At 52.9% G+C, this 12,861-nt stretch overlaps 1 protein-coding gene across 5 annotated transcripts in view; it reads right to left on the reverse strand.

Moving 5' to 3' along the window:
* DCTN1 (dynactin subunit 1) overlaps window positions 1-12,861 on the reverse strand; it is a 64,533-nt gene that overhangs the window by 26,127 nt on the left and 25,545 nt on the right. For 4 of the 5 annotated variants that reach the window (XM_088660768.1, XM_088660767.1, XM_088660766.1 and 1 more), the window contains exon 4: window positions 12,512-12,543. In XM_088660768.1, coding sequence (XP_088516894.1) covers window positions 12,512-12,543 — 32 coding nt within the window. Of the gene's footprint in view, window positions 1-1,140; window positions 1,162-8,653; window positions 8,675-12,511; window positions 12,544-12,861 lie in introns of all 5 variants that reach the window. The other variant, XM_088660769.1, reaches the window with a different exon arrangement.

Raw genomic sequence — 12,861 nt, forward strand, 5'->3', positions numbered from 1 at the left:
GGGAGCCTGAGGCATGGTCTCCCAGGGCGAGGTCATCACACCCCAAAAGGGCATTTGCCCGGGGGGGGGGAAATCCTGCCACTGCAGCCGTGCACAGCCTCCTTATTCCAAAGCAGGACAGGGGCGGATTAAAGAGGCCCCCACAAATGCCAGGAGGGCATTGACTAATTGGGATCTACTGTATTTCTATACCGCCTTAAATAAGTAACATCTCTTGGCAGCGTAGCACAAGATGGATGAAAACCAAATCTAACCAAAATAGGGGAGAAGGGCAGGAGCAAGGGCATCAAAGCAGTGGCATCCTTGCCCCAAGGCCTGAACAGCCAGGCAGCTGGAAGCCAGAAGGACCCCAGGCATGACCAGGGGCACCCAGCAGGGAGGGCTTCAAGAGCTGGCCTTCTGCTGGATTTTAAAGGCACCTCTTCAAAATAGCCAACAGGCAGCATCACCTCACCACAGTCTGGCCAGGCAAATGGCCCAGAATCGGGCACTGGGCACCTTTCCCGTCACGTAAGCCAGGCTACGCAGCATCCCTGCTGCGGCAGGAAACTTGTACATTTGCCTCTAAACTGCTCACACGCTTAGCCTGGCATGCAGAAGACCCCAGCAATGGCATGGGCAAAACTGAGGGGACAGACTGTGCAGTCCCAAGAGCAAAATGCCCCTCAGAGAAGGAGGAGGGCAAGCTCCTAACAGTGAAGACTGTCAAATTAGCCAGAAGCCGAGGAAAATGGCTGATCCAGCGGAGAAGAAGACAAGAGAGAGCCGTTCACGGGCAACTTTCCCAGAGCAGGCAACCCCCTCTCCCCTCCCCTCCCAGCCCCGGGCAGCAGCAGCAACAACAACACTGGCTGCTTGGAGGTAAAAAAAATATGTATGCTGCATGCAACACCAAGGAGATGAAGAGGGGGGGGGGGACTCAAACTCAGGAAGACAGGTAATGAAATGCAAGCACATCGCGCCTTTGATCCAAACATGTGCCTTCTTCAACCCCCTTCCAGTGGCTCCACACTCCTCATCCCCATGGCCCGCATGAAGGAGACAAACTCAAAATGACACCCCCCCCAAAAAAAATCGTTTCAGCAAATAAAATGGTTTAAAAGCAGCAGCAGCAGCAGCAACATATCCATTAGACTGTACCTTCCGTGCAGTTGCGGCCTGCTTCATGGTTGCAGGAGATAAGAAGCAGAGACAGAGAAGAGGAAGGCAGAGACAGAGGGAGAGAGAAAGAGGCAGGCAGAATATTAGACCATTCAATCACAACAATGCAGCACAGCCTGTCCAGGAGATCTTGCAAATGGCTGCAGCTCTCTCGTCTTTCCTCCGCTGTCCTCCGACCCGGCAGTCCAGCCCCGGCGGCTCCTCTCAGACCTCGGGGCGGTTACAGGGGCTTGGGAGCCCAGGAGCACCCCAGCAGCCAGCACCGTGGGCCGCACATCCTTTCGCCACTGGCCTCCAACCACCGCCCCAGCTGCTCATTACATCACCACTCCTGGATCATCCCCTCCCTCCCCCGAGTTCCTAATAGGCAGGTCTCTGATCCAGACGCGCCGTTGCTGCGACTGCAGAACTAGAGACTGAGCGGGTGCCTTTTCTTCGGCAAAGTGAGAAGAGGAGGGAAGAGAAAGGGATGCGCCTCTCGGGGACAGGCGAGGGGCTCCTTGTCACTTAGCAACGCCTTCGGCTCAGCTGTCTCCCCAGCTAATTAAAAGGCTTCTTGGTGCTCCCCCCCTTCTCCCTGGGAAAGCAAAGGGGCTGGGCTTAGTCTCCGCGCCCAGCAGAGCCCAGGGAGCTCCCTCCTCCTCCGTTCCACAACTCGCTTAGCTCCTCGCTTCAGGGATCTCGCAGAGGACAGTATCTCATTCGCCAGGACTTGGGCACAACTGCACTCACCATCACAGGCAGAAAAACAAAGAGGGCACACGCACATGCAGCACAGGGACACAAAATCCAACGTTAAGAATGGATGGCTTTAGGAAGACGCTACATGACTTGAACCTGGACCTATGGAGGAGTCCTGTCTGCTTGTGAGGAAGGTCCCATGTCATGGGCAAGTTGACCATCAGGGTCTCTAGGACACAGGAGAAGACGGACGCAGCACAGGTGCCTCTGGAGGACTGTGGAATATGTATGAAATACTGCATTGGGTGCCAAGAAAGCCTAGCCCTGATTTCAGCAACTGTACCAACCTGAGCATCACAGAGTAGATCAGGCCTCCCCAAACTTTGGCCCTCCGGATGTTTTGGACTACAATTCCCATCTTCCCCGACCACTGGTCCTGTTAGCTAGGGATCATGGGAGTTGTAGGCCAAAACACCTGGAGGGCCGCAGTTTGGGGATGCTTGGAGTAGATGATCTCATGCTGAGAATGATTAAGGACCAAACTAAATGGCAGCTGTCACTCAGACACTTCACCACAGGCAGAAGGCCTGTGTTACTTGATGCTGCTCATGTCATAACGGGCTATAAGGCAAACCTCTAGTGTTTTCAGTACATTCCTCTCGGTTGCTTTTCTGGAAGCATCTCCAGGGCAGGCCAGAGAGAGGAACGCAGCCTCCTGAACCTCATGTTACTACTGCTCTCTGAACCTCTCTGAACCTCATGTTACTACGTCAAGCAGGCTGGAGGTTCTGTCCTCAGGAGGCTCAGAGTCTTGAGCATTTCCTTGCAGACTTAACCACCTTTCTGCCTGGCACCTGACAGTGGGCTGGAGGTTCCCCATACGGACTTTGGGATGTGTGAAAGGGACTGATGCTTTCCAGATCAACTATGGGATTAAAGGGGGCAAAAAGCAGCAAAAATGACCAGAAGCCCAAAGAATTGGGCAGAAGTCTGGACTTGTGAACTTTTTCAGTGGCACTGTAACAACACTATACAGGAGAGGAAGACCCTCTTTTGGTTTCAGGGATTTCCTTTGGTTCTCTCTCTCATACTTTCTCAAACTGGCCTTTTGCATAAAATGGAAAGAGAACTCAGAATCCTTAATTTTGCTACCATGAATATAAATTCTTCACAAAACTTTAAGAGGCTTTTTTGGCAGCTATGAATAAAGACACTAAGCTCTTTCTTATTTGTCACTTGGTTTGCAAAGCGTCCATGTCGTCTTCCCAAAAGAAGCTCAGCTTCAGGACCAACCTCTCCATTCCTATCGTCACCTATCAGAGCCCACAATCACAGCGACTGGACTGAATGAGAACGGCAGCAGAAGCTTGTGAGCACTTGCCCCAAAGGTGAAATATGACAATGTGGTCAATAAGTCCAAACAATGCAAAAAGTGCCTACATTGGGAAGAAATGACATTCAGGATCTATCCTCTAGAAGAAGAATGCACATTTGCTGCAGTAGGAGATCTGCACTGGCTCATAGCTTGCCCTTGTGATCAGCCCAGAGGGGTTGGGCAAGGTGGCTAGAGAAGCTGTTTCTCATTCTCCCAGAGGAAGCAGAGCCAAGCCAGGATCCTGGTCACCCCCCGTGAGTTTTCACTGTTAAGAACCATGGTCAGCTATAGGCCAGCTCAGCCCCTCTTCCTTGGGGAGAGACAGCTGCAACTGGCACAAGGGGCTGGGGTGTATTTGTGGCAAGCTGGCAGGAAGACTTCATTGAAACTGCCTCCTCATCTATCAACTTCTGCTTGAAGAGCAGCTGCCCCAAAGACCGAACTTTGGGAGGACTGGAAGGGCTGCAGCTCAGTGCTGGAGCAACTGCTTGGTATGCAGAATGTCCCATGTTCAATCCCTAGCATTTCCTGGCACGACTGAGAGAAGCTACGGTATGGAGAAATCCTGGAGGGCCACTGCCAGTCAGTGTGGACGGTACTGAGCTAGATGGCTCAATGGCCTGACTTGGAGAAGAGCAGCTTCCCCTGGTCCTGTCTCCTTCACGGAAAAGGGTTGGGGCAGAGTGGGGGGCTTCCAAGTGGGCATAGACAAGGCAGAGTTGTGGACTGCCTTTACTGGCAAGGCAGCTGGCTGGGGAAAGGGGCCAGGCCACAGGATCCCCACACTCTGCAGAGAGCTGGGCTTGGTGACTTGGAGCCACGAGAATGCTCAGCAGCATCTTCCAGGTGTTTGGAAAAGGCTACTGTGGCGCCATGCAGATGTGGGACTTCCGCTGAAGCTCATAGTCTACGCCAGGAGCACCAGGAGAAACAGGACGCCACAATGAAGCCTTTTAATGTTTCACCTGGAATCTACTCCGGGCCAGGGATCACAATGCTGTAAGCATAAGCTAACAGAAAGACCACCTGCTATTCAATGAAGCTGCTCTGTTCACAGGACTTCCACTTACACAACGGAACTTTCCTTCCTTCTCATCTCCCTGTGTGTGCCCCCTGCCAAAAAATCTTTTCTTGGGTGTCCTCCCCACCCTCTGTAGTAGACCTGGGTGGGGAGGGGACAAGGAGAGGGAGGATGAGAAGTTCTGTTGCACGAATGAGACTCTGCTGGTTACAAGCCCCTGCCTTTCCTCTGCCCCACCAACTGCTGGGCAGAGCAGCTCCCCTGACAAGCAATGTCTCTGACTCAAGAGGGCGCTGTCAGCTCTGCCTCTTGCAGCGTGGCAATGAGGATGCCCTGGCAGAGCAGCCATTCAGATGCCGGGAAGCTGCAATCAGTGCTGACCTGGTAAAAGGAGCTCAGAAGAGCAAAGCTCTGCAAGATGACACCAAGTCCCAAAGGCCCACACAAGGGGCTGGAACAACAGCAGGAGAGCAGCCCAGAGAGGCCGCTGCTGGCTGCATGCATGGAGACAAGGCCCTTCGCTTTCAGCAGCCAACTGGGGACAAAGCGGGAAACAGTCTGTACCAGCAAACTAAGGGAACAAAGCGCCAGGCAGAAGAGAAGCACACACAAGGCTGCCTTAACACCAAGCCAGGCTATGTGTGTCCGTCCAGCGCAGGGCAGTCTGCTCTCATTGGCAGAGATAGCTCTCCAGGGTCTCTTGCAAAAAAAGTTTTCTTCCCTACTTCCTGAGACTTCTAACTGGGAGGTGCTGGGCACTGAGCCAGGGACCTTCTGTGTGCAGAGAATGGCCCATTGCCCACTGAGTCAGGATCCCTAAACCAAAAGGGCTATATGCATTCTGCACACCTGGCCCAACTCAATCTTAAAACCTGTATAGAGTTGCCTGTTTTATGTTTCATAATTCCATCCCCGCCCCTGCTGATCTTCGGTAAGAGCTAAGAGGTACACAAGGCACTGGGGCCCCATTCTCAAGACCCAACACAGCCCCTTCTGGCTTCCCCAAATAACAGGGTCAGGATGCAAACACCCTCCAGGTCAGCATCCCAGGGAACAGGCTCTCCTACCAAGGACAGCTACCACAGAGAGCTCATAGCTCACTGCCAGTCTGTTGGGGGGGGGGGGAGTGAGCACAAGGGCCAGGTGATTGCTTGGATGCCAGAGTGCATTTCAGAGATACCCCAACGGGGGACAAGGATGGTGGAAAAGCTTTTGGGTGCATAACTGGCCTCCTGCAACTCCACCAACTTGCACCCATCATCCACTGACCACCATCTTGCCTAAGCAGGTGTTTCCCCAGTCCAGTTTGGCGCTTCCTGTCTGCCCCCCAGTGGGAAGGGGGGATGCATTTTGGGAATGGAAGCAGAACCGGAGAATGCCACTGTGGTCAGAGATCCACTCCTCCTCCCCAGGAGGAGAGAAGCGATGTAAAGTTGCTACTAGAAGGCCCGTGAGCCTGTCCAAATGCTCTTTCCAGCATTCACTCAGCAGTGCTTTCGCAGGTCCTTTACTGCCCAGGCCCCGCCCTGCCCCCCTTGGTCCTTCAGCCTCACCTCCCGAGCACAGGGCTGGAGAGGGCCCTGCTGTGCTAGCGACTAGGCAGCCTGCCCTGTTGCTCCCTGTCACCAGGGAGAGGCTTAGAAGGCAGACACTCCTTCCGGGTGGGGAGACAGATGGCAGGCCTGGGGGAGGGTTAATAGGTTGGGGCATGAAATGAGGGAGGGAGGGAAGGGGGCTCTCTGGGGGCTCTCCCACGGGGACCATCTGCCACTAAAAAAGCACAGCCAGAGGGAGCCAGTAACCCGATTAGCCACACAGAGCTGTGCTGCAAAGAGCCCCCTAATCTCATCAACTGGGATTTACCTGCTGCCACCTTCGGTTGTTCTGAACCCAGCTCTGTTTTTAAGAGAGCGACTTGAGTTTCCAAAAGGTCATGAGTGGGGGGTGCCAGCTGGATAAATAACCTCCTCCTCCCCGCCCCCAGGGCAAAGGGGCAAGGGGCTTCAGGGACAAGACACAACGCAGCCCCATCTTCTCGTTCTCTTCCCGGCTACTGAGCCGTTTCATCATGAGGAAGAGGAGTCCCCATGGGACAAGAGGAGTCCCCCGGCACTGCCTTCCGGCTCACAAGCAACCCAGGCAAGCTGAGACCTGCCGCCAGGAGCCCAAGAGAAAGGAGAGTCGCTCAGCTGGATGTCAGTTGCTCTCTGTGTGGTTTGAAGGATGGAAGGACAGGCAGAGCTGGGACCAGGCTGGGGCCTCATGCAAAGTGTCGGCAAAAAGGAGACGGTCCTGCAGGCAGCAGCAGCAAGAGCACAAGCGAGGGAGGGAGGACAGAGCCCATGCAGGGGTCAGGAAGCCTGAGGCACATGCAACAGCAACAGCAGCGGCGGTGGAGGAAGAAAGGGGCCCTCAAAGCCAGGCACTCAGAGGTCATTTCCACCACATCCTCTGGAGGCCAAGGACAACCCACCTCTACTGAGAAGCCAAAAGGTAGGACTTCTCCCTCTGGGGTGCAATGCTCAGAGTGCCTGCGGGCCAAGGCAGATCTGGGGATATGGCCATTCCATGATCAGATCTCATTCGCGACAATAATAACCGATAGCAGCAGGAGTACCTTAAAGCCGTGGGGATTCAGGTTTCGACTGCAACAGCCATTTGAGCCTGGGGCAGAGGGTGTTGACCCTCCCCTCCCCCCGTTCATTTTCCAAATCTGACCCCCCCCCCACCACCACAGAAGCTGCTACTGGACTAGGAAGAATCGTAGGAAGAATAAGCATGAAAAGCGGGAGCTTTGGGCTTTCTTGTTCTGATGTGTGTTTCTGCTGCACTTTCCTTGATTCTGCCTTGGGAAAAACTGGTGCTTGAAGGCCCAAGACCAAGACAAAGCCCCTCCCCATGTACAGTACCAGGAGGAGTGGGGTGGTCATTGTCCTTCTCTCCCAAAGGGCCCCAGGGGCAGCTTCTGTTAGGATAAGTCAGCTTTGTGCTCTTCTCAAAGGCACATGGCTGCTAGTTCTTGGCCAGACCTGCTCACCCAGGATGCCAGCGGTGTGTCTATGAGTTCAAGCTTTTCTGTGTCCTGCCAGAAACTAATAGGAAGGCAAGATTGAAAGGAAGCAATCAAGAGCAGCTGTGCTAGCATGAGAACCCCCAGCCAGGCTCACCCAGGCAAAAAGCAGCTGGCAGCAGCCTTTCGAAGCCCACCAAGTTTGTGACTTGGAGGTGAAGCTGGCAGGGGGCAAGGGAGCCCTGGAACAGCCTAGCTCTGGAGCCGCCAGCTGCCCAACACCCAAGTCTTAGCTGATGTTATACTGATGCTTCTTGCTGATTTCGTTCTTGTACATTGTATACAATATATTCTGATGAAAGTGTGGCTTATAAATATGTGAATTATGTAAACTAGTGGTTCACAATTTGCTAATTACTGAGGACCCCCTATTTTTCAAAAGCCAAGCCATGGACCCCCTATTTTGGAAAATGTTGATAACTCTGCAAAGCAATTTTTTGAACAAAATGTGGGGTAGCCCCTAATAAGCAAAGGATTTCAGGTATACTAAAAAACAGATTAGGGCTGCATGATATCTGGTTTTCAATACTGTGATCTATCAGTGGCTAAACATTGGGATATTCCAATAGATCATAATGTCTGAATTTGGAGGTCAGGCGTGGGGATGAGGGAAGGAGCAGTCACGGAAATCAGGCAGGTGGGGGGGGAGGAAGCAGAGTCACCCCCACTGCACAGTTTGAGTGGAAGGGGATGGGGGGCACATCAAGTCCCCGTCAGCAGAGCAGCCAGCAGTGGCAGCCAGAGAAGATGCGCGTCCCCTGTGACTGCTGCTGCTGCTTTCCTGCTGAGAAAAGCTGCTCCACCTCAGTGCCAGGGGGAAGGGAAAGTAGTGCCACGGTGCCTTGAAGTGAGGCCTATCAGCTGCCCTGGTCTCCTTCGGCATGAGGGAAGGCAGCTCAGATCAGCAGCGTTATTGGTTGAGATCATCGTGCGATATCGGCGGTGCCTTGAAATCAGCTGCCCAGCTCTCCCTTGTGTGAGGAGCAATATATTGCTGTGTATTGCCGGGTCAAAATCGTTATCGCGGTGTGATTTCAGAACCCATTTTGGCCAATATATTGAAAAATCACACGGCGCTAAAACAGACCATTACATTTGTGATATTGCCGTGCAAAAATGTCCCTTAAAAAGTTGGGGGGGACACCAAGGGATGAGGCTGCGGGCCCCTAACTGGGAACCACTGATGCAAAGCACTCAAAGCCAACTCATCCGGTGCCAGCCAAGGGAGCAGACATGCAAGGAGGGCACATGCACTTGTGCACAACGGAGGGGGGGGCACAGCAGCCCCTGCCGAAACGGTTTCATGCGCGGGTGGGACTCTGTCAAGAGAAAAAAGAGGCACCACCTTTTTAGGTTTCACTCCACGCTGCATGGAAAGAGGATAAAAGATTAGATGTTAGAAAGATACAGGCTGTTGTGCACCAAAGGCAAGGCGGGGGGGGGGGGGGGACCAGACAGCAGCCTGGTTGCTGCCAGAGTGGGGAAAACCTCCCTCAGGGCAAGCATCTTGGTTAGCCTCCGTTCACCAGCACACACAACCCTCCTCTTCCTTCTCACAGCCTTGTTAGCCTCCAAGAGTTCAACCCAGGCAGAAAAGCAAGCTTGAGAAAAGAGGACGGGGCTGGCCTTCCCCTCCTCGCACCCAGCCAGGTCCTGGGACACCTTGGTGGTTCACACAGCAGTAGCGGGGGGGGGGGGATTATATAATGCCACAACTCAGTCGGAGTGCTGATGCCTGGAAGCAGGACTTAACATTTCTATCCTGCCTTTCCATTAAAAGTAGTAAGGCAAGATGTGGAAAGTCTCAACAGCAGACCAAACACAGGATAGTCCAAACCATGTTGACTTTGAAGTAAGCAATGTGGAATTCATTGAGGAGCTCCTCAAGCTTGCAAGCCCATTGAGGATTGCAGCCAGTTTGCTTCATGGAGCAATTTTTGTATGCAAGGGCCCCACCTTAAAAGGAGAACAGGATTCTCCTGGCAGTTGGTTCCACTGGTGTCAGTTTGGAAACCCCAGAGAAAATGGTTGGGACACCCTGAACGACTGTTGAGCAAAAGACCATTCCCCTCAAAGAAAGAAAGAAACCAATTTCAAAATGGCCTCCTCTTCAGCCACGATTATCTACAAATAGAGAACTATTTGCAAGTCACTGAGATGAACATGATACTACAATGCAATCCAAGCAGATAATGTAGTCTGTATAACCCTCAAAGGAGATACTCTCTCCAAATACCGTCCTTCCTCCCATTAGACAGTCAAGGACTCTTTTGCAACAGCAGCTCCCAAGATCTCTGGCTCTGCTGACATCTAGTGGAGCAACAAAGAACTCCTGCCCACAGCTCCCAAACCCAGCTTGGAACAAGGGATGCAGGCAGACAGGGGAAAGCGGCCCTGAGAATCCAGTTCCTCATTCTTCTTAAAAAGAAGCCCTGCCTGGGCACAGTCTTAGGCTCAGGACTGAGAAGCAAAAAGAAGTCAAGGGAGGAGGCGACTCTCCAAAAGAGCAGAGGGTGGGCAAGTTTTTATGTAAATGAGGACGGAGATGAAGGCAGTGAGGCCAGAGCTTGGAAGCCTAAGGTACGACCTGTTCCCCTAATGAAGTTTTGAGCTGACATTATTAACATTATTGGCAGCTGACGTTATTACAGTGTCCGTACCCTTCCATAACGTTCGGGGCTTGTGGGTAAGAAAATGTCATTAAAGGGGACAGGATGAGCACCAGGACAAGGCCATAGTCCCCAGCTTGAGTCCCTGGGAGCATCTCCTGGTATAACTGGGAAAGAGCCTTCCACCCTGGGAGATCCTGGAGAGAGTAAGTCCCCTCTTCCTCACGTTTCCTCCAAACTAAAGAGTGGTGGGCGGATTTCATCAGCGGGCACAACCTGGCCAGAGTGGTGAGCAATGTTGGGGGCAGAGTTCTGGGTGGAGCTGAGGTGACCAAGCTGTGCTGGCAGGAGGCCAGCGAGGAAAAGGTTGCAGAAGTCAGGGGCGAAGATGAGTTGAGAGGAGAGGAAGGGTTGCATTTGAGGATGGACTGCATAGGCAGAATAAATGAGAAAGAAATTAAGAAATAAAGCCAGTTGTAGATGAGATGGCAGCACTGTGGATGACAATGGAGACTGAACAGAGAGAGAGAGAAATGAGAAATCCAGGATGTTAATCACATTTATTTGGTTGCATGTGAAAAGTGAGTGGGGTGGGGGTGGGGCAGTCAACTATGTTTTACTGAGGGTAGACCCACTGAAAATATGAATGAGCATGACTAACTGAGGTCCTTTAATTTCAGTGGGTGCACTCCAAGTAAAGCTTAGCTGAATATCACCAAGCAACTAAGTTGCTTGGATGTTAGGCTGCCTAACACAAGCTATTTTTGTGACTGCAGTGGGTATGTTAATGTTGGAAGGCACAATAGGATTATTCCATAATGTTTTTTATTTAAAAAGACTGATTAGCCTCAACTGGGCAACTTAGGCCAGCCACCCGGGGGCAAATCCCGGTAGGCCATCTTGGAAAGGTTGGGACTGGGATGAGCATCTTCCTCCCCAACCCTCCCATCTCTTCCCACCCAATGTTTTAAGAACTTGGAAACCAGGAAAGTGGGCACTGGAGGAAGAGCAGCCTCTGTTGCTGCTGCTGCCCAGCTGATGCCGTGTGAGAAGCGCCTGCAAAGCCCAGGACCGCAAACCATCCGCTTCACGCTCCACGCTGCCGGCATCTGTTGGGGCAGGGGGTGCCTTTGGAAACACTTTGTTCACTGGGCACGGTGGCCCCCCTTGCAAGGCTGGCAGTAGGAAAAGCCACACCTGGGGGGGGGGAGCAGCACCAATTCATGAGAAAAGCCTGCCTCCCTCCTGAGTCAGTCACTGCCCCCCCCCCCTGGCAGAGCTGCTCCTTCGGCATAACTCTGACCTCCACCCTGCTCCTCTGCCTTCATCCTCCCTTGTTCCTGGGGCTCAACAAGGTGTGTGTGTGTGTGGGGGGGTAATCTTCCCACTGAACCACCACATAACTTAGAAACTGAATGGGAGGGCTTGCAAAACTGAGGGTGAAGCAAATGTTTTGTAACAGACACACTTCTGCCCCACATGAAGGGGAACCCAAGGAAACGCATCACCAGCCAGAGGGCTGCAGCTAACTACATATGTCCTCTCCATCGGCCTAGAGGGGAGGCAAGCAAGGGGCTGGACTTGGGCACTTCTGATCCCCACAGAGCGCAGGATCATGAGCGACATGAGTCAGCACTAGTTCACACCACCACAGCTCTTGGGTCTGTATCTCTGACTTCAGGCTGCTGTACTCCACTGTGGCCATGAGAACATCCTGGAGGAAAAGGAACCAGCCCCCCACCCCACCCCACCCCGCAGCTGCAAGTGCCGTGTCCTCCCTGATGCATTGCTCGGAACCAGCAACTCAGCAAGCAGCTTGAACCCACCTTGGACAGAGTCATTTGATCAGCCAATGTGGCAGCTGAGATGGGCGCATGGTTCTGTGTTGAAGCCAGGACAACACCCCAGCTCCCTGATCATGCAAGCCAACTCATCCCTGTGGCCTGGGCCAAGGCATGATACCGGAGGGTGCAGCCTGTAACACCTTCCCAGCAAGGCGCCCTGACCTGCAAACTGCATGAGCAGCTCCAAGTCCAGGGGTCAGAACTAAGAAGCACGCCTCAGCCTTTTGTGACCCAGTGTGAGGAAGCCAGGAAGCCCGGTGGCTGTGAGAGACCCCTCGATTTAGTGCACGTGCAATAAATAAGCAAACCTCTGGACACGCAGCGTCACAAGCTTTGGTGCCCCTGGCAGACAGAGCTGGTTTGCTCCAGCCCACACCCATTTCGGTCAGCGGTTGCAGGACTTTGCGCTGCCATCCCCCCTTCTTTTCCGTTCATAAAGCAATTGCTGCCTTTGCAATGGGTGTGATGTGTGCTCTGAGTCCCCCATCCCAGCCCTGCCCTTGCACACATAAGCCATACAACATTCAAGCAGAGCTTGGGTAGCCGTCTGTCATGTATGACCCAGGGGAGAATCCTGCACTGGAGGGGGATGGATGCAGCAGAAGGCCCTCAAGATCCATTCCAACGACAATTCTATGGTTCTATGAACCCCAGGTCTCATGCGTCTGGGCAACATTTCCCCCTCTTCAAACCAAAAGATAGACCTGGATGGAATGGACAGTTCGCACGTCCCAAGAACAAAGTACTCACCAGCTTGCTGGCTTTGGGACCTTCCGAAGAATCTGGAGGAGAAGAGAAAAGGAAAAGAAGCAAAGCACTCAGGAGAGGCTTTGGAAAGTGGATTATTCTCCCCCCCCCCCACCTGTCAAGGCACCAGCAGCAAGTTCCTAAGGGAGGATCTGGATTCCTGAATTTCACCAAGAAGGCAGCTCCCATTTTATACCCTTCAGCTCATTTGTGAGGCAGAGGGGGAAACTCAGGTTCCAAGCACATGCAAACCAGGGTCCACTGAGGCAACGAAGGTAATAATAATAATAATAATGGCTGCTATTAAACTTAGTGAAAGCCACAATAACTAATAAAGCACACCCAGTATCCTT

This window comes from Zootoca vivipara, chromosome Z1, assembly GCF_965207765.1.
Source record: "Zootoca vivipara chromosome Z1, rZooViv2.hap1.1, whole genome shotgun sequence".
Classification (NCBI taxonomy): domain Eukaryota; kingdom Metazoa; phylum Chordata; class Lepidosauria; order Squamata; family Lacertidae; genus Zootoca; species Zootoca vivipara.